This window comes from Pseudophryne corroboree, chromosome 3 (assembly GCF_028390025.1).
Source record: "Pseudophryne corroboree isolate aPseCor3 chromosome 3, aPseCor3.hap2, whole genome shotgun sequence".
NCBI lineage: Eukaryota > Metazoa > Chordata > Amphibia > Anura > Myobatrachidae > Pseudophryne > Pseudophryne corroboree.
Genome location: NC_086446.1, coordinates 100,447,689 through 100,472,023, shown reverse-complemented (window position 1 = coordinate 100,472,023; position 24,335 = coordinate 100,447,689). Strand labels below are relative to the sequence as shown.

Here is a 24,335-nt window from a genome sequence, read left to right as displayed (position 1 = left end):
GTGGGTCCTCCACCAGGAGGTGTTCGTGGAGGTGACAGGTCTTTGGGCCGTACCTCAAATAGACATGTTGGCCTCCCGCTTCAACAAGAAGCTTCGGAGGTACTGTTCCAGGTCGAGAGACCCACAGGCAGTGGCAGTGGATGCCCTGGTGACTCCGTGGGTGTTCAAGTCATTGTATGTGTTCCCTCCACTTCCACTCATTCAAAGGATTCTCAAACTAATAAACAAGAGTTCAGGCGATCCTCCTTGCTCCGGACTGGCCAAGAAGGGCTTGGTACGTTGATCTTCTGGAGTTACTGCTGGAAGATCCGAGGCCTCTTCCTCTTCGCGAGAACCTTCTGCAACAGGGGCCATTCGCTTATCAAGACTTACCATGGCTATGTTTGACGGCATGGAGGTTGAATGCCAGATCTTAGCTCGGCAAGTTTCTTACTTGGAAGGCGGTCACACTGTTGGCATTGGCATCTGCTAGACGTGTGTCAGAATTGAGAGCAGTGTCATGCAAGAGCCCCTACTTGATTTTCCATGAAGATAGAGCAGAGCTCAGAACGCGTCAGCAATTTCCTCCAAAGGTTGTATCGTCTTTTCATATCAACCAACCATTGTGGTGCCAGTGGCTACTGACTCCTCAATTGCCTCAAAGTCCTTGGATGTTGTGAGGGATTTGAAGGTTTATGTGAAGAGAAGTTCTCATCACAGAAAGTTAGACACTCTGTTTGTCCTTTATGATCCCAACAAGGTTGGGTATCCTGCTTCTAAGCAGACGATTTCTCGCTGGATCAGGTTTACTATCCAGCATGCTTATTCTACGGCAGGCTTCAGAGTCCAAAATCTGTTCAGGCCCACTCTACTCCCACGGAAAGTGGGTTCTTCCTTGGCGGCTGCCTGTGGTGTCTCGGCTTTACAGCTTTGCCGAGCGACTACTTGGTCAGGGTCGAACACATTTGCTAAGTTCTACAAGTTCGATACTTTGGCTTCTGAGGACCCAAAGTTTGGTCAATCTGTTCTGCAGGAACCTCAGCACTCTCCCTCCCGCACTGGGTGCTTTGGTACATCCCCATGGTACTAAATTGAACCCCAGCATCCTCTAGGATGTAAGAGAAAATAGGATTTTAATTACCTACCGGTAAATCCTTTTCTCGTAGTCCATAGAGAATACTTGGCGCCCGCCCACTTCTTCGTTTTACTGCATTGTTACTTGGTTAAGTATTGTTGGTTCAGTCGTTGCCGAATCATTTCAGTTTGGTTAGCTTGCCTTTCCTTTTGTTATATGTGAGCTGGTGTGAATCTCACCACTTTCTGTGTATTTCCTTCTCTCGAAGTATGTCCGTCTCCTCGGGCACAGTTTCTAGACTGATTCTGGTAAGAGGGGCATAGAGGGAGGAGCCAGCCTACACTATTTAACTCTTAAAGTGCCCCTGGCTCCTAGTGGACCCGTCTATACCCCATGGTACTAAATGGAACCCCAGCATCCTCTATGGACTACGAGAAAAGGATTTACCGGTAGGTAATTAAAATACTATTTTTGATGTTACGATTTCCCTTGAACTCCCCGGAGCCCAGAACCACCGATACTGACTATACACATGGTGCAATTTTGACTATACTAGAAACAAGATTGTACATAATAGAGTCAAAGTTGCCATGCCTGCACAGTCTATTTTTTCTTGCGATACCGACCCAATGGGAGCGTGCATCGATACCGCAAGCTGTATACACACAGTATTCACTTTTCTTACGATTTAGACTATGTAGTAAGCACACATTGCACCGTGTGTATGCACCTTTAGGCTTAGAAAAGGCAATATGCATTGGTTAGATTTATGATTTCTGCTGCGGGCTCCACTGGGCTCCACAAGGAAAGACATAGGGGTGTAGAGTAGGATCTTGATCCAAGGCACCAACAGGCTCAAAAGCTTTGACTGTTCCCAGAATGCATAGCGCCGCCTCCTCTATAACCCGGCCTCCCTGCACAGGAGCTCAGTTTTGTAGTTGGTGCCGCAGATAGCAGGCACATAACAGAGGGGCTGCTCCAGGCAGGCCTAAGAAGAGCTTTTTTGAGAAGAAAAGTGAAGACTTCAAGGGCTGTAGCAGTGTGTACATGTCTAGTGACATTCACTGCTGCAGCTCCATCTCTCCCCAGCGGCGCTGTACACTCCCGAGCCCTGGTTGCCGGGTAACTACAGTAGGAGGCTCCGGTTTTCTTCTGAGTCAGGCACACACAACGGGGGCTCTCCGGGATCGCGTGGCCGCGATTCGGGAGGTGGTGAGTGGGTCCTGCTCGCGGGACCCGTGCTTTGTCGCGATCCGGCGTAGTCGGTGGGAGGTGGGCCGCGCGCGCTGGCGGCGGACACTGTGGCAGTACAGGCGATCCCTCTAGATCACCAGGGCATGGGTGCAGGTCAGGTTTTCTCTTAAAACCTTTTTTTGTGTGTAGCCCGCAGTACCTGGTGGTTTTGCCAGCAGAGGGGATAAGGCTTAGACCTGGAGCCCCTCCCCCATCCCCAGGGCGCCATTTCCAGCAAATGTTCCCACCCTGGAGCTGCATATCTGTCTCTCCCTCACTCCCTGACAGTGTGTGGGCGCCCTTTACTCTCAGCTACACTGTTCCTGGGACTGCTTGGGCAAATCCTCCTTTGTAAAGCCGCCTGGTTGACAGCGCTGTGCCTTTACATGACACTTAAGTATTCTACATGTCAATTAGACAGTGCTAGTTAAGAAAGAGTGCATTTAGTCAGAGTTCTCTGGTACAAGTACCCTGTGATATACATCCAGTTCTTACTGTGCAGTGTTATATCTATTGACTACTTAGCTATATATATAAGCTGGTCCAGTGCAGTATTATTGTTAGTAATAACCTCTGCATTGTATAACTGTGACTATATGTGTGTGCATTAGCTTGCTGAGAGGTTTCCATTTTGTGTCTCTCACTCAACTTGCTATCCCTATATTCTATAACCTGAGGGGGCTTGGTGCATCAGGTTTTATAATTATATAGGATTTGCACAAGATATACTTTAATACATATTTTTCTCTGTGATTTTAGTCACCATATCTCTCCTGTATCCCTGCTTGTGCTGACTACACTGCGCACGGGTTTGGGCAAGAGGTATTGTGCTGCTGACAATTGTATTGTGTTACCTGATATTGCAAGTTATATCATGTCTGCTTCTGAAGGTAACGGTTCTGGGGCTGAACACACTGCCGGTGTTGCTGAAGCCACAGATCCCTATGAGGAGACCATAGTAGCTGTGGGCTCTGGTTCTGGGGGCTCCTTGCCCCCCAGTGGGACTGTGGCAACGGGGGTGCATAATGACCCACCGTGGGCTACTTTCTCCACGCTTCTACATACGCTAGTTACTAAACTAACACCCCCTATGGGACCTCCTATGCCGGTGCACCTGTATGTGGTCCCTGCAGCTAACCCGCCGTGGGCGGATCATTTGTCTGCTCAATTGAAGAAGTTGAACCAGTCCTTGACTACTAAAAAGTCTGACCCTCGCTCGCCTAAGACCAAGGGGTCCTCTAAGCAAACTCTTATCTCCTCACAATCCACTGCTGTCACTGACACCTTGTCTGATGAAGATGGCGCTTACACTGACCCCACAGATTCTGACACAGATAATGCTGGGGGGGAGGGTAGTTCACATGTGGATGTTCCTGATCTTTTGGAGGCTATTAAATTGATTTTACAGATTACGGATGATCCCGAGCCATCCGCCCCTCCTAAGAAACCAGATAGGTTCAAGCGTCAGAAGGTGGTTAAACAAGTTTTACCTCACTCTGACCACCTAGTGGATATACGTCAGGAACCCTGGGGAAACCCGGGAAAGAAGTTTGTGCCTCAAAAGAAGATGCTGGCTCGCTATCCCCTCGTGCCAGAGCTGTCTAAAAATTGGAAAACGCCTCCTCCAGTAGACTCACATGTGGCTAGGATGGTGGTTTCCTCAGCTCTACCTGTCACTACTGTCACGTCTCTAAAAGAGCCTACGGATAAACGTGTGGAGGGTTGTCTAAAAGCGATTTACACCCTCACGGGTGCTGCACAAAGGCCCTCTATTGCAGCAACATGGGCTGCAGAGGCTATTGAAGCATGGGCCCTAGAGTTAGAAGCTGAAATCTCTTCTGACCATGCTAGACAATGCTTGTCATATATTGTCACAGCTTCTCACTATATTAAAGAGGCGGCTTCTGATGCAGGTATCCTAGCAGCCAAGGCCTCTACTACATCAGTCCTGGCTTGCCGGATATTGTGGCTGAGATCCTGGTCTGTGGATCTGGATTCTAGAAAAACCCTGGAGTTACTCCCTTTCAAGGGAGATATTCTGTTTGGGGAGGACTTAAATAAGATAGTGGCTGACTTGGCTACTGCCAAAACTGCCTGTCTGACAAGTACCGCTCCTTCTGTGTCGAAGGCTAAAGGTACTTCCTTTCGCCCCTTTCGTCCTTCAGGTAAAGCAAAAGGTCAGGCGTACAACAAGCAGGCCCGCACTTCCAAACCTGGTAAGCCGAAGCCCAAAAGAGCCTGGGCTGCCCGTCAGCCAGCTGCCAAGACCGATAAGCCTGCCGCATGATGGGGTGGGCCCCCCGCTGGGGGATCCCAGGGTGGGGGGCCGGCTTCTAGGGTATACCCAGGAATGGTTGAAGACCACTTCAGATGCCTGGGTACGGGAAGTCGTCACACGAGGTTATGCCATAGCCTTCAAAAACCGACCCCCTCATCGATTTTGCCAGACAGACGGGACGTTGGACCAGACAAAGGCAAACACTCTACATTCGGTGGTACAGACCCTCCTGGATACAGGAGTCGTCGTACAGGTGCCTCTTGCTCAGAGGGGCCGGGGGTACTATTCCCCGCTGTTTCTGGTCCCGAAACCGAATGGGTCCTCCCGGCCCATTCTCAACCTCAAAGCATTGAACAGGTTTGTGAAAGTTTCCAAGTTCCGTATGGAAACTCTTCGCTCTATAGTTCTGGCCTTGGAACCTGGGGACTGCATGGTCTCCCTGGACATACAGGATGCTTACCTGCATATTCCTATAGCAGTGTCACATCAGCAATACCTGAGGTTTGCGATTGGCAACCTCCATTACCAGTTTCGGGCGTTACCTTTTGGTTTAACTACGGCTCCGTGTGTCTTCACCAAAGTTATGGCGGTGATGACGGTGGTACTCCGCCGTCAAGTGGTCAGGATACTGCCGTATCTGGACGACTTGTTAATCCTGGCAAATTCCCCAGAACTTCTCCTACGTCATCTGGATATGACTGTCTGGTTTCTACAAGCCCACGGGTGGCTCATCAACTGGAAGAAATCCTCCCTGATCCCTGCTCAGAGCATGGTTCACCTGGGAGCGCTATTGGACACTCACAACCAGCGGTTATTCTTGTCTCAGGAGAAAATCCTGAAGCTTCAGGACAGGATTTGTTGCTTCCTTTCTCGTCCGCAAGTGTCGATACATTCGACGATGCAGGTGCTGGGCCTCATGGTGTCAGCATTTGACATGGTGGAGTATGCTCAATTCCATTCTCGCCCCCTCCAGAGGCTAATTCTAGCCAAGTGGGACGGCCTACCTCACCGGATCAGGTCTCACATGAATCATTGACTCCGGAGGTCCGTTTGTTGCTGCACTGGTGGCTCCAGGACCAACGATTGTGCAGGGGCCGTCCCTTCTGGATATCCGACTAAGTCCTGTTGACGACAGATGCCAGTCTCAGAGGTTGGGGAGCGGTGATGGAGCAACACTCCCTTCAGGGTCGGTGGACCAAGGAGGAATCTCTCCTCTCGTTCAACAGTCTGGAATTACGGGCGGTCTTCAATGCGTTGACCCTGGCCCAGCATTTAATTCAGAACCGTCCTGTTCAAGTACAGTCGGACAATGCCACCACAGTGGCTTACATAAACCATCAAGGTGGCTCTCGAAGCAGTTTGGCAATGAAGGAAGTCTCACGGATTCTACATTGGGTGGAACGCCATCTACCGGCCATATCGGCAATATTCATTCCGGGAGTCCTGAATTGGGAAGCGGACTTTCTCAGTCGTCAGGACGTACACGCCGGAGAGTGGGGCCTCCATCCAGAAGTGTTTCAACTCCTCGTGGAAAAATGGGGCCTTCCAGACGTGGATCTGATGGCGTCTCGACACAATCACAAGGTTCCGGTCTTCGGAGCAAGGACAAGGGATCCTTAAGCAGCATTCGTGGATGCGCTGGCGGTGCCGTGGAGGTTTCGGCTGCCGTATGTGTTCCCTCCGGTGTCACTCCTGCCCAGTTTTAATTCGGAAGTTCAAGCAAGAAAGAGGAATTCTGCTTCTCATAGCTCCAGCGTGGCCCAGAAGGCACTGGTTCTCAGACCTGCAGGGCCTATCGTCAGAGCATCCAATTCTATTTCCACAATGCCCAGACCTCCTCGTTCAGGGCCCCTGTGTCTACCAGGACCTAGCCCGGCTGTCTTTGACGGCGTGGCTCTTGAAGCTTCAGTCTTAAGGGCTAAAGGGTTTTCTGAGGCGGTCATTCAAACTATGTTGCGGGCCCGGAAACCGGCTTCTGCTCGGATTTACTATAGGGTCTGGCATTCTTACTTTGTTTGGTGCGCATCTTACAATTATGACGCTTCCAAGTTTAGTATAGCCAAGTTGTTTGCCTTTCTTCAGCAGGGCCTGGACTTAGGCCTGCGTCTGGCCTCCCTCAAGATTCAAGTATCTGCCTTGTCTGTGTTGTTTCAGAGAAAGATTGCGACCTTACCTGATGTGCATACCTTTACTCAGGGTGTGTTGCGTATCCAACCTCCCTATGTCCCGCCTGTGGCTCCTTGGGACTTGACGGTGGTTTTAGAGGTGTTACAAGAGTCTCCGTTTGAACCTCTTGGTTCAGCTGATCTTAAGTGGCTTTCCTTTAAGGTGATGTTTCTGCTGGCTATTACTTCAGCTAGAAGAGTGTCGGATTTGGGTGCCTTGTCTTGTAGTTCCCCATATCTGATATTTCACCGTGACCGGGCGGTTCTTAGGACTCGTCCCGGATATTTACCTAAGGTGGTTTCTTCATTCCACCTTAACCAGGAGATTGTGGTTCCGGCACTTGTTTCTCCTGATCTGTCTCCCAAAGAGCGGTCTTTGGATGTGGTACGGGCTCTCCGTATCTATGTGATGAGAACTGCTTCTGTTAGGAAATCTGATTCTCTCTTTGTGTTGTTTGGATTTCACAAACGGGGCTGGCCTGATCACAAGCAAACTTTGGCCAGATGGATTAGAATGGGGATTGCACATGCTTCTGTGAGGGCTGGTCTATCAGTTCCTGCTCACATTACGGCCCATTCTACTCGGTCTGTTGGACCTTCTTGGGTGGCCCGCCGTGGTGCGACCCTTGAACAATTGTGCAAGGCGGCTACGTGGTCCTCTGTGAACACGTTCATAAGGTTCTATGCCTTCGATACTGCCGCTTCCCAGGATGCTTCTTTTGGACGCCGGGTTCTTGTGCCCGCTACACTGCATCCCCTCCCATAAGGAACTGCTTTAGGACATCCCCTATGTCTTTTCTTGTGGAGCCCAGTGTACCCCGCAGCAGAAAACGAGTTTTATGGTAAGAACTTACCTTTGTTAAAACTCTTTCTGCGAGGTACACCGGGCTCCACAAGGCGCCCACCCTGACGCACTTAGCTTCTTTGGGTTGGTATGGCATTAACCGCTGACACTTCTCCTGTCGTGAGAGTGTGGTGTATGTGGCTACTAACCATTGTCGTCTCTTTTATTGCTACTGCATTGGGCTGGTTAACTAAAAACTGAGCTCCTGTGCAGGGAGGCGGGGTTATAGAGGAGGCGGCGCTATGCATTCTGGGAACAGTCAAAGCTTTTGAGCCTGTTGGTGCCTCGGATCAAGATCCTACTCTACACCCCTATGTCTTTCCTTGTGGAGCCCAGTGTACCTCGCAGAAATAGTTTTAACAACGGTAAGTTCTTACCATAAAACTCGTTTTTATATAGAGGCCGTGTTAGAAAATTTAGAAGAAATGCCTCCTCTTTTATATATTCTGTCATCCATATGTTCCCCTTACTTTGCAGACAGCCGTTCCCCGCTAACCCTGACGCTGTATGTAGATCAGAGGGGAGAGTCTGCGCTGTACTTGCCATGTGCCCAGAGTCACGGCCCCTGCTGCTGTCAGCGTATGGAAGGAGAAGGTCATTTTATGAAACTTTATATTATTAACTCTAATTCAGTGACACAGATATTTCTTTCTGACTGTCATTTCAGAAGTGAGCGGGGTAGTGTCGTTGTTTTATGTGCAGTGTACAGGTGTGTGGAAGTGAGGAGAGTCGCCGATGGGGGTATGTAAGGGGGCATGGGTGGACTTTGGAGTTATGCACTTTGTGGACTTACCTTGAAAAAGACCCGTGGCAGGTTGAAACGCGTCTGTGTCCTGAGGGGCATCCAGCTGGAACAGACGTGGACGGTCCGGTATTGAAGCGCCTCCTGGAGATTACCCGGGCCCCTGGTGTTTTTCTAACTATGCGCTAAAGCACTGCTTTCTGTCAGATCTGCCCTTTGAGCCGGTAATTGTTGCATTTCTGCTGCTGGGTGGCTGTACCCTAATATGTCCTGCATGCTTATGTTACCATAGTGATGGGGATTTTAATGTTGTTTTTTTTAAAGTTTTATGCCTGATTTATGAAAACAATATTACACTATATACATTTGTGTATGGAAGACTGAGGAGAGAGGAGGAAAGTAAACGCCTGTGTTGACTGATTCTTAACAGAAGGATTTCTCCTTTGGGACTAACAATTAGAGTGACATTGTTGCCGGCTAGTAATACCTGAGGACAAGCGCCAGTGGGAAGGGTATCGTTCCAAGTGTGTTTATATGTGTTTGTGGTGTGGGTATCACCTTTAGACTCCATTCCAGGGCTGCTAGTCTTGCACATCAGATTACCCGCCATTACTTTTGAGCAAATTTTTGTTTTTGTTTCACACAAGTGAGATCTCGTGTTGTGTAAACCTCGGGCCCTGATTGTATTAGCTGCTGAGGGCAGCCCATATGTAATTACATGTTTCAGGATGAAAATGTAAAATCACCTTGTCAACAGGGAACAGTCAGTGAAAGCAGTCACATGAGAAGTGACATTGTTTAGGAATCCAGCAGGAGACAGTAGAATCACTGGGCAATGTATGTCTTGGTTGCCTGGTAACCAGTGACATCATAATTCAGGGGATTCTGGTAACAGTAAGTGCTGTGGTGGTAATGGTATGGCTGATCGCTGTATGTCTTGGCAACTTACTTTAAATGAATGCTGAGTTAGGAGTTGTTATAAAAGTAACGGGAAGTAATGCAGAATGGAAAGGGGGGGGGGATGAATGTATTGTAAGGACATTGCTATGTACAGTGTAATAATACTGAACCATTCTGTAGAACACGTCCTATAGACAGGAGACCTCTCCCCCACATTTGTCAGAGGTGCTGCCCTCACCCCATTACACACAGATCTTCCCCAGTCCAGAAACCCCTCCTGTCCCCATTCCCCACTTTCCTTTACCTGGCAATGTGTCCAAATTGCACCCCCAATGAAAAGCCATAGAGGGCACTAAATGGAATTATGAATGGGATTCTAAAAGTTATATGGTAAATCCATAGTTGCCTACCCTCCCTCATTCTGCAGGAGACTCCCTGAAACAGCAGCAATCTCCCTCACTCCCTGAATAGTCCAGCAATCTCCCTGATTGCACCTTATCCCACATTATGCAGCTGTTACATTCTTGGGGGGAAAAATAAATCAGAGATACATACTTTCAAATGGGATCATCAGCCATTTCCCTGCATTGGTTATAAGGCACAATGATCCCTATGGCTACATGCGTTTTAAATAAGGTTTCTCGTGGCCACTTACAGTATATGGAACCTCTTGTAAAATACAATACCCGAGCAAATTCTGCTAAATATCAGTGTCTTTTCTTCAAAAACTAGATCTTACTAACTTTGGGGCTCATTTACAGTTGGATGTAAGTAATTTTCATGACTCGCCTCTCCGGTGTAGTGGTATGCGCCCGCGCTAATAGCTGTTACTTTCATAGTCTCCCTGAAATGCCTTTTCAAAAGTAGGCAAGTGTGGGTAAATCTAGCTCTGAGTATTGCCCACATTCATGTATTTGTTTCTTCTTGTTCCTAGAAGATTGCTGCAGAGGAGCATTGACTATTGCCTGTGACTGCTTCCCCTGCTTCCCGCTGATCCTCAGCTCCAGTCTTGCCTGCTGCGGCTGCTGGTCTTCATCCCGGCTGATCAAAGTAAGCAGCAAAAGGAGGATAATACACCCAAGCTGTATATAGGAGAAGTCACAGGGTACCTGGAGAAGGGGGAAAACCCCTAGGCTGTATATAGGGGAGGTCACAGGGTATCTGGAGAACGGAGAATACACCTAGGCTTTATATAGGGGAAGGGGGAGGTCACAGCTCCTGTCTGTATCTCTCACCCTCCCTGCACAGCTCCTGTCTGTATCTCTCACCCTCCCTACACAGCTTCTGTCTGCAACTCCCAGCCTCCCTGCACAGCTCCTGTCTGCATCTCTCAGCCTCCCTGCACAGCTCCTGCCTGTATCTCCCAGCCTCCCTGCACAGCTCCTGCCTGTATCTCCCAGCCTCCCTGCACAGCTCCTGTCTGCATCTCCCAGCCTCCCTGCACAGCTCCTGCCTGTATCTCCCAGCCTCCCTGCACAGCTCCTGTCTGCATCTCCCAGCCTCCCTGCACAGCTCCTGCCTGTATCTCCCAGCCTCCCTGCACAGCTCCTGTCTGTATCTCCCAGCCTCCCTGCACAGCACCTTTCTGCATCTCCCAGCCTCCCTGCACAGCTCCTGCTCCCTGCACAGCTCCTGTCTGTATCTCCCAGCCTCCCTGCACAGCTCCTGTATCTCTCCCCTTTACACACCTTGCTCCCCCTTATGCTTGTTTCTTTATGGATTCTCAGACAAGTTTATGGCTGCCACTCACCTTTCTATGCCCATCATTTGTCAATCTCTCTGCATTCCAACCTCCCTGTGTGTACGGCTTCATCTACCCATAAATGGTCCTGAATGGGATCATGTTTGTTGTGTTACACTTCCAGTAACTGAATAGGGAAAGCAGCAGACATTTACTATAGGACACAGCAGAGCCGGCCCTAACCATTATGATGCCCTAGGCAAGATTTTGGCTGGTGCCCCCTAGCACCACCGCTGTTTCTGCCTCTGACCTTGCACCTCTTTTTCAGCACCACCACCCCTCATCCATAGCAGTCCTTATTTTGGTGTTTGTACCCCCTATATTTTAAATAGGAACAGTTCGCACATTTGGCACACAGCCCAAAAAGGGGTGTGTTTTTGCTGGCAAGGGGCATGGCCACACAATAGTAACCCCAATTCCAATTACGCCACACAGTACTGCAACTTTATCCACATGTGATCATGCAATAGTGTCCATAATTCACATTACATCCCAAAGTAGTATCACTTTACCTTATAAACGTTACTCCTCACAGTAGAGCCCCTTATTCACATTATATCACACTGCATTGCTCCTTATTCACATTACACCCCACCCTATTGCTCTTTATTTACATTAGCCGACACAGTAGTGCCCTTTCTATATGCAATGCCACATAGTAGAGCACCTTATACACATAATGCTACACAGTAATGTCCCTTACACATATGAGACATATTATTTATGTCCTTATAAACATAATGTGCCTTACACATTATGAAAACCTTTATTAATGCCCTTTTACACATAATGTCCCTTACACATATGCTGCACATTATTAATGCCCTTATACACATAATGACACACATAGTGCCCCCTAGACATTTGCTGCACATTATTAGTGCCCCTATACACATAATGACACACATACAGTAGTACCCTGTTACACATATGCCGCACATAATTAATGCCCTTATACACATAATGACACACATAGAGCCCCTTACACATATGTTGCACATTTTTAATGCAATTTTACATAACACACATAATGCTCCTTACACATATTCTGAACACTACTGCACAACCAACCCACTCACATGCACACAGCACTCACACTGCCACTAGCACTGTGACCTCTGCCTCTGCTTGAATACAGATGTGTCCTCATAAATCTTGCCTCAGTGCTAACGATGGGCACATGTTTTTAATGAAAATGCATCTTATTTGCATTGCTATGTGGCTAGGATGCACAAGCAGCTTCTGCTGATTAAAATGATATGCAGCATGCCTATATCCTGTGTGAGGCTGAGGCTGTATCTGCATATGAAATGCTACACACAGAATATAGGCATGCCACATATCATTTTAATCAGCAGAAGCTGCTGATGCCCCTAGGCATATCAAATGCCATAGGCAATTGTCTAGTTTGCCTATGCCTATGGCCGGCTCTGGGACACAGAATAGATTCTGCTGACTATGGCACGCAGCTTATAGAGTCAGCTTGTCAGAGTCAGTGAATGGGTCTGTTATACACATGAGGGGGAGATGGAGCAGACAGTGTCTGTTAGTGTAACGCTCTTTAGTAGGAGCACTGCTGCGTGGGTTATGCCCCATAGTGGGAGTGACTGCTGGTTACACCCCATGGGATTGGCTCATTAGTCAGGGGCGGGATCAGGGGATATATATTGGCCATATCCAGTATAAGTGTGTAGTGTAGGAGAGGTGTTGCTGAGTAACGCAGTGTGAGACCATGGCTGATGGCTGGGTATACAAGGAGAGTGCCCACCCTAGCTGCTGGGGGAGAGATGGGAATACATAGACTCATACCAAGCAGTGTGACCACCTACGTTCCATTGTGTCCAAGCCCATAGTGATAGCCTTGGCCTTGTTTTAGTCACCTGGTGGAATCCTGAAGGGAGCGGTGACAGCGGAGATGAAGGCATAGAGGCTGTATATGAGAGTTACACTGATATACGGGAAGATATTCAGGAGGGGACTGTAGACACTGTCGAGACATTATGGGTAGAAATTGCATCCGGGGAAAAGGAATAAAAAAGTTAGTATTGGGTGTATGCTACAGGCCGCCTGGTACCAACGTATCTGATGAGGAATTGTTACTAAAGCAAATTGAAAGAGCAGCAGGAGTAGGAGACATAGTAGTGATGGGAGATTTTAACTATCCAGAGATAAACTGGAAAAACGATTCATGTGATACTGCTAGGGGCAATATGTTTTTAAACACACTTAATGATAACTACTTAGTCCAACTAATTGAGGAACCAACTAGGTACAATGCAATCTTAGACATGGTATTAACAAACAATGGGGATTTGGTATCAGGTATTATAGTAGGGGAACCCATAGGAAACAGCGACCACAATATGGTCACATTCAATATCAGTTTCCATAAACAGCCCTATACTGGCTCAACTAGGACTCCAAACTTTAGCAAAGCAAATTTTGAAAAGATGAGGGTATTTTTCAGGGATATTGAATGGGAAGGTTTGTTTTTAGGAAAAAATACTACGGAGAAATGGGAGGTACTAAAATTCCTGCTAGCTAAAAATACACTAAAATTTATTCCTACGAGCAGCAAAAAAAGGAATAAAAATCATAAAACGATGTGGCTTAACAAAAAGATAAAGGAACTTATGGGCAAGAAAAGGAGAGCATTTAAAAAATACAAATCTGACGGGAAAGCAGAGTCATTTCAGCACTATAAGGAATGTAACAAAATTTGCAAAAAGGAAATAAGAGCGGCTAAAGTAGAAACTGAAAAACTAGTAGCAAAGGAAAGCAAAGCGAATCCCAAAAAATTCTTTAAATACATTAATAGCAAGAGATTAAAGAAGGAGAGTATAGGCCCTTTAAAAGACAAGTTGGGAGTCTTAAGCAAAAATGATAATGACATAGCGGACACACTAAATGAGTTTTTTTCAACAGTATTTACTACAGAGGACCCAATTCAGGGACTAACACATAATCTCAATAATGAGAATATCCCACTGATAGGTACTTATTTATGCGAGGAAGTAGTCTGTGACCGATTAAAACATTTAAAGATTAATAAGTCACCAGGTCCCGATGGTATTCACCCAGGGGTTCTAATGGATCTTCACTCTGAACTTGCAAAACCGCTATTTTTGATCTTTAAGGATTCAGTAATATCAGGTATGGTTCCCAAAGACTGGCGTATAGCAGAAGTAGTGCCTATATTAAAAAAGGGAAGTAAAGCTGAACCAGGTAATTATAGACCAGTTAGTCTTACATCTATAGTGGGGAAAGTATTGGAAGGTATTCTAAGAGATAGTATTCAGAAGTTCCTTGAAGTCAGTAAGGTCATTAAAAGGAATCAACATGGGTTTATGAAGGACAGATCCTGTCAAACCAATTTACTTGGCTTTTATGAAACAGTAAGCGCAAACCTAGATCAGGGTAAAGAGGTGGATGTAATCTTTTTAGATTTTGCCAAAGCATTCGACACTGTACTACACATGAGACTAATCTACAAGCTACAAGAATCAGGGCTAGGAAGCACAATATGCACTTGGGTCAAAAACTGGTTAGATAATAGGGAGCAGCGCGTTGTGGTTAATGGATCTTTTTCAACTTGGACTGAAGTGCTAAGTGATGTGCCGCAAGGCTCAGTATTAGGACCGCTATTGTTCAATATTTTCATTAACGACCTAACAGAAGGTCTAGAGAGCATGGTGTCAATTTTTGAAGATGATACCAAATTGTGTAAAGTTATAAATGCGGAGGGGGATGCTGAGTCGCTTCAGAACGACTTAGTTAAATTAGAAGCTTGGGCAGCGAAATGGAGAATGCACTTCAATACAGACAAGTGTAAGGTAATGCACTGTGGTAACAAGAACAAAAATAACACCTACCTACTAAATGGGGTAAAATTAGGGGATTCTGTACTGGAAAAGGACTTAGGTGTCCTCATAGATAGCAAACTAAGCAGTAGTACCCAAAGTAGGACTGCAGCAAAGAAGGCTAATAAGATATTAGCATGCATAAAACGGGGAATTGATGCTAGGGACAAGAGTATTATACTCCCGTTATATAAATCACTTGTGAGGCCACACCTTGAATACTGTGTACAATTCTGGGCACCTTACTACAAAACGGATATCCTGGAGCTAGAAATGGTTCAAAGGCGGGCGACCAAACTAATTAAGGGTATGGAGACGCTGGAATACGAGGAAAGGCTTGCAAGACTAGGCATGTTTACACTGGAAAAGAGGAGATTAAGAGGGGACATGATCAACATTTACAAATATATAAGGGGACATTATACAGATCTTGCGCAGGACCTGTTTTTGGTTAGATCAACACAGAGAACTCGTGGACACTCACTCAGGTTAGAGGAGAGGAGATTCCGCACAATACGGCGTAAAGGCTTTTTTACGGTAAGGACGATACATGTTTGGAATTCCCTGCCTGAGGGAGTTGTAATGGCAGACTCAGTCAACACCTTTAAGAATGGGTTAGATAAATTCCTAATGGATAAGGATATCCAGGGTTACGGGGCATAGTCACGCACTATGGTTATTATAAAAAAGAGGGGTAAAACGTAACGGCAGTCATCAACTTCAGTCAAAATTTTCTACAAAATAATCGTGCATAGGAGACCACAAATAGGTTGAACTCGATGGACAATTGTGTTTTTTCAACCTATGTTACTATGTTACTGTAATTGTGTGATTGCAGTTCTGTGTAATGACAGTATTACATACACACATACATTGGCCTAATTGGTGTAATACAACACCTTGTGTGGCCACGCTTATTATGCTGAATGGTAGCAGCTTCTATTCTTTTCCATGTCACACATGTCTGACTAATGCGTCACTCAGTAGGAAATGCTCTGGAGAAAATCTCCAATATCTGCTACGGTCCCTCCATTCTCCACAGCAGCTGCAGCCCCCATAGGGTTTTCTCATACGTCCTAGAGGATGCTGGGGTCACTTCAAGAACCATGGGGCATAGACGGGATCCGCAGGAGACATGGGCACTTTAAGACTTTCAAATGGTGTGACCTGGCTCCTCCCTCTATGCCCCTCCTCCAGACTCCAGTTTAGATCTGTGCCCATACATGTGAGGGAAATGGGGGATAAGGAAGTCCTCTGCACTAGAAAAATACGGACATTATTAATTTTGCTGAAAGATTCCCCAAATTTTGTAATTACAAAGAATTTTTATTATTATCATTCATCGTAGGGGGTGCTGCCATAGACAATAAATTACAGAACAACACAGGACAGAAAAGATTTTCTGTCCTGTGTTGTTTTTAGATCTGTGCCAAGGCAGACTGGATGCACAACTGAGGAGCTCTACCGAGTTTCTCGGAAAAGACTTTATGTTAGGTATTTTATTTTCAACGGTCTCCCTGCATCGTGGAACTTCTAATGAGTTTAAAGGCTCTGCTTCTTGGCTACAGGACACCATTAGCTCCTGAGGGTTTGGAACACTAGGTACGCTTAGGGGTTCACTCCCGGAGCCCGCCGTCACCCCCCTTACAGAGCCAGAAGTCAGAAGACATATGAGTAATAGAAGAAAAGAAGACTTCAGTGACGGCTTCTGAGGTACCGCACAGCGATCGCACGCTGCGTGCCATGCTCCCACACACAGAGGCACTCCAGGGTGCAGGGAGTGGGGGGGCGCCCTGGGCAGCATATACACCTCAATATCAGACTGGCAACAAGGGGCATAGGTGCTGGGCCACTGTCCTAACCCCCTGCCAGTATAAAAAATTTGACTAAAATAGCGGGACTGAAGTGCGCCATTGCGGGGGCGGGGCTTAGCCCTCACAGCTCACACAGCCAGTACCATTTTCTTTTGCTGTACACTGATCCTCCCCCACACTGCTGAATGTATCAGGGTGCACAGTAAAATGGTGGATAATATGTGTACTATAAAGCGCTGCAGGTTTGGGGGCATTTTATAATGTTCAGAACTGCTAATTAAGAGCTGTGTTATGAGTTGACAAACTCTGTCTGTGTCTCTGGCATGTTGGGTACACGTATGTTGGCATGTCTGAGGCGGAGTGCTTCCCACAAGCGACCGTGGGAGTAACCCTGTCGGCACAGTCGACTCCTGATACATGTGGGTCAACATGTAAGTGGATGGACAAGTGAAAACTATATGGGGGACACAGACGCGGGGCAAGGTGGCCCTGTCGGCACCTCCGATATATGACTGGGTAAAAAATTGCAGATAAATGTGATGCGTAGAAAAAGGGGCTATGTTTATACATATATATATATATATATATATATATGATGAAGAATGAGGGCGGCACTCACGCAGGCTTATGCAGATGTAAAAAAGGTCAGTTTAATGATCCGACATGTTTCGGGGACTAACCCCGTCCTCAGGGCCTTAACAACCCAAACTGAATAATAGACCAACATATATATCCAACCCAAAACAAACAATCATGATGAAATGCCACTCACCTGCTCCACGGCGCCATCCTGCTCATCCGGATGCCGTACAGCGCTGTCGCGTCGCTCACCCCTGACGTCGTCCAGCCGCGCCACGTAGCCGTCACCTAGGTAACATGCTGCTGCTCACGCTGGACGCTAGGGAATACTCGTTGATCCCACGACACCTGTCCATGCCAAGGCACCATCTTCTCTTTTTTCACTCAGGACAGCTACATTCATGAGGAACCTTTGATAGCTTTTCTTTTTATTTCACTTGGTGTTTCACTACAAGCATTTACGTCCTTGCCGCAGTGTGAGGTAGCCAGCAGACGCCATTAAAGAGAATCATCATGGATAACAATGCTGCCATGGAATCTGCATTGGAGTTAATACAAAAGGATGCCAGCGAACGCCTCAGTTTCTCTGACATTGAGGCCAACGCCATATTAATAGAGAGACGGCTGGATGATGACCCCATCAGAAGCACCTGCGATGAATTGTACAAAAAATGGCTGAGAATGAAACAGAGGGAGGTAGATTTCCTCTACCACGGAATCTCTCTGTCCGATTATTATCGGAATAATTTAATACCACGGGGGTTCAGGATTCGCAACTCACCGACCATAGGGCGGTTCAATACAGCTTTCTGCCGGCGGTGGGTTGCGATCTTGAATAAATACTCCATGGACCTACTGTTGTTGGTTGTGGAAGAGTCAACTAGGGAGCTCAACCTAGTGAGGGAACAACTGGTACAGTTTGAGGGAGAACATAAGCCCGTATTGCAGTTGGACACTCAAACATATTGGGTTGCGAAATTGGGTGCTCAAATTGAACAGTACCGGCAGGACCTAGTGCGATTTAAGAAAGATAAACTTGCCACAGTACAGAGAGACTATCAGCAAAGACAAGTTTACCCGTGGCTAGGTGGTACTCGGGCATCACAGGATTTCAAGCAACCTAACTGGCGATCAAACTCACGTTGGCGGAGGGAATAGACGGGGGCCAGTACCTCAGCCAGTGATTCTGAAGGCCCATCCGGCACTACATCACAGTCTGAAGGGACTTTCCCTTTAGGTCCCTGTGCACAGGGAATTCGCACTCGGTCCAACCGCACCCCCCAGCCAGGAAGAGGGAGAGGACGCGGAGGGCGAAACAAAACCAAAGGATCATTCGCTCAAAAACCACCGCGAGCTTAAAAGAATTGGTTTTCAACTTGTCCTCGGTACCATTAACAGATCAAGAGTACCATCTATTATCAAAGGGGCTGTCATTCGTGCCTACGGTTCTTCCGGACCCTTTGGAGAGGAAAGTGGAGTTACACCGATTAGGTAGAACTTTGAGGCGACAAGAATATTTCAACACACGGCCTCCGGACAATACAGTGTCAAATATCCCAGTACAGCTCCGTAAGATAGCTCCACGATCCAACTTTGATCCTCCCAGCTTGAACCCATCTATCCGGACGTTTCTGCAGATGTTAGAGACTGAGGACACTACTCAAATGTCAGATCATGTCCACCTTAATCTCTCTAGATCTGAGATGGCCACGTTACGTGATTTGTCCCTTAGAACGGACATAGTGGTCCGCAAGGCTGATAAGGGGGGGTCCATCGTGATTCAAAACCTTGAGGAATATGTTAATGAATGTGAGCGTCAACTCAAAGACACCAGGGTTTACAAGAGACTCACGATGGACCCCACCAATGAATACAAAAGGGAATTAGATGCTTTTTTATTAGCAGCTAAGGACCAGGGTATAATTGCAGTAGAAACAGTAAGGGCTCTTACCATTGAATACCCTAAGGCCCCTTTGTTTTATACAGTGCCTAAGGTCCACAAGTCCTTGGTGGACCCTCCTGGCAGACCCATAGTGTCTGCCAGAGGGTCTTTATACCACCCCATATCTGTGTATCTTGATGCTTTTCTAAATCCATGCATTCAATCTCTTCCTTCATATTTAAAGGATACTACATCCTTGCTGCTGCAGCTGCAAGCCCTGGGTGATTTACCTGAGGGGGTGCTGCTCTGCAGCTCGGATGTTACGAGTCTATACACATGTACACCGCACGAGGCGGGCATTGAAGCAGTGAGAGCCCTCATTCAGGATAATGTAACTTACCAAGGCCCAGAGATATCCTTCTTTTTGTCCCTTTTGGATAAAGTCCTTAAACGGAATTATTTTGTCTTTAACAGTAGATTTATTCTACAACTTGCGGGGTGTGCGATGGGGTCCGCTGTGGCCCCGTCGTACGCCAACGCATTCATGCATCAGGTTGAGAATGTTTTATCTGGATCCAACCATCATGTCTAGGGTAATTTATTTCAGAAGGTACATTGATGATCTGATAGTACTATGGCAGGGATCAAGAGAGGATCTAATTAGTCTGTGGGAGGACCATAATGCGACTCAGCATCCTGTACAATTTACGTTTATTATCGATGAAACCACGGTTAATTACTTGGATGTGGCCATTACCATTAATCAGGGCAAGTTGTCAACTTCCTTATTTACCAAGAAGACTGATAGGAACATGTTACTTGACTACCGCAGTTTCCACCCAAGTTCATTGAGAAGGGGTTTACCCTTTTTGCAGTTCATGCGGGTAAGACGTATTACCTCAGACCCCAGTGATACTGAGGTAGCTATGGAAAACATGCTTGTCAAGTTCGCCGAACGGGGATATCCCATAGGGGAACTTGAAAAAGCCAAATCCAAGGCCCTGAATGTTCCACGTGAGCAAGCATTGAGCCCCTTAGCCAAATCCCGTAGGGCAGATAGCCCTAAATTGCCCTGGGTCAGCAGATATACAACGGCTACCAATCGGAGCGTTAGAAAGGCCAAAGCTCTGTGGCCAATTATACAAACAGAGGGGGTGCTGTCATCTTTGGCACAGACTTCCCTGTTACCCAGCTACACTAGGGGCCGCAACATTGGGGACCATATAGTTAAGCTTGATGTCACCCAGCTTACCAGTGCACAGGATACCCATTTTTTGAGAGCTAAATTGGGTTGCTTTAGGTGCCTGGGATGCGCTACTTGTAACACATTAATGACAGGTAACACATTTAACCATCCGTTAACTGGGAAAAAGATGCCTATTAAACATCGCCTCACATGCACTTCCACACACGTGGTGTACCTCTTGACATGTCCGTGTGGTCTTGCCTATGTGGGCAAGACCATACGACAGTTTCGAGAACGCATGGCCCTACATAGAAGCACTATTAAAAAAAGCCTTAGAGAAAGGCCACAGTGACCAACCTTTTGCTTGTCACTGTTTGGAACATAAACATGGGGTAGCGAGTATTAGAGCCATCCTGATTGACCAAGTTCCAAAGACACTCAGAGGGGGTGATAGGGATAGAGTGTTATTGCAGCATGAATCCAGATTAATTTATAAACTGGGGACTCTATCTCCTCGAGGCCTCAATGAAAATCTTGGCCTTCAGAGTTTTTTGTAAACCTTTATAATTATTGGTTAGGATCATCTAGGATAGAGCCATGCTTAGTTAAACATTCAGTTAAGTAATCTCTAGAGTATTGACTTAGACTTTCGTGAAATACAGTTTGCTGCCTAGGCTAGTATTGTTTAACTGTACTATATGATATTAATCTGTTGCTCTAATAATGCCTTAACATGCCTTTAGTATTTAATTGAGGCCTACTGAGTATTACCTACTAATGTGGCAGGGACGTAATGTTTTTAATATGTCACTCAATGTATGTATTCATTTTTTGGTTTAGTATATGTGGTTGCCCCGGCAACCACCCTGCAAAGCGCCGCCAGATGACATCACGGGCCGTCAGCGTGGGATCGAGTATCCCCTAGCGTCCAGCGTGAGCAGCAGCATGTTACCTAGGTGACGGCTACGCGGCGCGGCTGGATGACGTCAGGGGTGAGCGACGCGACTGCGCTGAGCGGCGTCCGGATGAGCAGGATGGCGCCGTGGAGCAGGTGAGTGGCATTTCATCATGATTGTTTGTTTTGGGTTGGGTATATATGTTGGTCTATTATTCAGTTTGGGTTGTTAAGGCCCTGAGGATGGGGTTAGTCCCCGAAACATGTCGGATCATTAAACTGACCTTTTTTACATCTGCATAAGCCTGCGTGAGTGCCGCTCCCTCATTCTTCATCATATATACTGAGGAGCAATACCTCTGGGAGGGCACCGCAGCACTGAAATTTTGTTCAAGAGGAGTGCCAGGATTTTCTGTACCTTTATATATATACACTGCTCAAAAAAATAAAGGGAACACTAAAATAACACATCCTAGATCTGAATGAATGATATATTCTTTTTTTTTTTTTTAATCAATGGTTTTTATTTATTTTTTTTAAACATTAACATACACAGCCGGATAAGGCAGCACAAGTACAGTCCAATATGAGTGTGAGTTGACTGATCAAGATATCAAGCAGAAATATAACGATGCGTTAACAGTACAACAGTGTTTACAATGTCCTAATCCTGTACTGCCAAATCCGCCCTAAGACAGATATAAAACTAACATCTAACAGATAGAGAGAAAAGTAAGGTAGAGCAAGAAGAGAGACAACACATGGAGACACATAGGGGATAACAAAGACACGGGTTAGGTTCCACTGATGGGAAAGTTCCCAACACATCTGATCGATTATCGAACTTAATAAGGAGTGATATATACTAAATATAGCAGTAATACTCAGGCAGCCTCAGATTGTGGAGAGTGTAACTGCGGCATTTCTAAAGGATTGGCGGCAAGCATAGGCAGCCCTGTCCGTTCCCTAAATATTTTCCACTTCAGCCATGAATTCAGTACTGAAGATGGTGAGGTTGTATCGTAACCTCCAGACGTTTCAAATAGATAGTGTTTATGTGTGCTGTTAACAATGGCATGGAGGGTGGGTACAGTTGGTGTTTTCCAAAGCTGTCCAATTGCAGCCTTAGTTGATATGAGAATATGACCAGCAATATATCTATCACAGCGCAAGAGTTCAGGTGAGGTATAATGGAATAAGGCGAACATAGGAGTCATAGGGACCTCAACCCCCAACACTTCCCGGAGAAGAGAGAACACTTCAGTCCACAGCGACCTCAGAACAGGGCATTCCCAGAACACGTGCAGGATGTTACCTACGTGGCCACAATTCCTCCAGCATAACCGGGAAATCGAAGGCCAGATGATGTGGAGTCGCTGTGGAGTAAAGTACGCCCTTTGGCACAGTTTGAAGTACATCTCAGAATGCTGAAGACATCTCGAGATCCCAAAGCACTTCGAGGAGATGGAGTCCCACTCCTCCTCCTGCAGGACTATGGAGAGATCCCTCTCCCACTTCAGCTGTGAAGGGAACTTGCCCCTTTTAGAAAGGAGAGTTATATACTGGTACCATCTTGATATCCCACCCCCATGGTCCGGGGAAGACAGCCCGAGACGGAGGGAGGCAGGCAGGGGGACGGGTACCACCCCCTCTCTCCCACAAGACTGCAGCCAATGTCGGATCTGCAAGTACTTGAAGAAGTCCTGCCTCGGGATCCCCGAGTTACTTAATAACTTAGAAAAGGGCACCAACCCTCCCTCTGAGTATAGGTCCCCTAACTGCACAACACCAGCAGCGATCCAATTATCCAATCCCAGGTTGGGTATGAGACTAGCAATAGTCTTAATTTCTAAGTTAGCCGCGGGCAATACGACTTTAGGATCAGACGCAGCGACCGTATGCCAGAGCTTCAGGGTACATCTAATCGATTCCCCAGGGCCTAGCCGCTTAGGGACACTTTGAGCAGGCAGCAAAAACATATCTCTCAGGTCGATAGAACCCAAGAAGGACCTTTCTATAAGAACCCATGGCTTGGGGCTGCGCAAGTCAAACCAATCTCGGGCCTGGCTGAGAAGGCATGCGGAGTGGTATGCTTCCAAATTAGGGTATGCCACCCCCCCGACCGATTTAGGCAACATCAGGACCTGTCTGGCTATGCGGGGCCTCGACCCCTTCCATATATACTGAGAAATAATGGTATTAGCTTTCACCAGGAGAGGTCTGGGGAAGCTACGAGGTATAGCCCGGAACAGATACAGAAGTTTAGGGAGTAGGATCATCTTGGTCGCGGAAATTCTTCCTAGCCAGGATATTTCATGAAGGGACCATTCTTTTATTAATTTTTCAAAGGCGCTAAGAAGGGGTACATAATTACATTCATAGAGGTCTCTGTCTAGGGAGAGGTGAATTCCTAAATACTTAATGGATCTGTCCTGCCAGGCATAACGGTATAGATCTTTAAGTCGGGTCACAGTGCGTGGTGGTATGTGTAGCGATAGGGCTTCAGTCTTGGTTGTGTTCAATTTGTAATATGATATTCTAGAATATCGGTCAAGGACGGCATGAAGCGCAGCTAGTGAGGCCTCTGGACGAGTGATGCAGAGCAATATGTCGTCGGCAAATAAACTGATCTTGTGAGTCAAGCCCCCTATTTCTGGGCCTGTAATCAATGGTTCAGTCCTAATTGTCTCAGCTAGTGGCTCAATAGCTAGAGCGAATATAAGGGGTGACAAGGGACATCCCTGTCTGGTTCCATTGGTGATATTAAAAGCCCCTGACAAACATCCGTTAACAAACACCCTTGCAGAGGGGGCAGAATAGAGAGCGAAAACGGAGTCCAAGAACCTCCCAGCGAACCCATATTTATCTAAAACAGCTCTCAAATATCCCCAATGGAGTCTATCAAACGCCTTTTCGGCATCTAAAGAGAGTATAAGGAGGGGTGTTTTATGCGCATCACAGTGTTCAAGAATGTTAAACACCCTCCGGGTGTTGTCCGGGGCCTGCCTGCCCGGGACGAAGCCCACCTGGTCAGCCGCTATGAGGGAAGGGAGCAGAGGGGAAAGACGATTGGCAATTAACTTTGCAAAGAGCTTAATGTCTGTGTTCAACAAGGCTATGGGATGATAATTTTGTACTGCTGTAGTGGGCTTACCAGGTTTT

At 46.8% G+C, this 24,335-nt stretch overlaps 1 protein-coding gene across 5 annotated transcripts in view; it reads left to right on the top strand.

The window, feature by feature from the left end:
- Positions 1-24,335, top strand: part of LOC135054888 (uncharacterized) — a 131,149-nt gene that overhangs the window by 26,861 nt on the left and 79,953 nt on the right. For 3 of the 5 annotated variants that reach the window (XM_063958344.1, XM_063958343.1, XM_063958340.1), the window contains exons 3-4: positions 8,052-8,168; positions 10,151-10,266. In XM_063958344.1, coding sequence (XP_063814414.1) covers positions 8,052-8,168; positions 10,151-10,266 — 233 coding nt within the window. The remainder of the gene's footprint in view (positions 1-8,051; positions 8,169-10,150; positions 10,267-24,335) is intronic. The other 2 variants (XM_063958341.1, XM_063958342.1) reach the window with 2 other exon arrangements.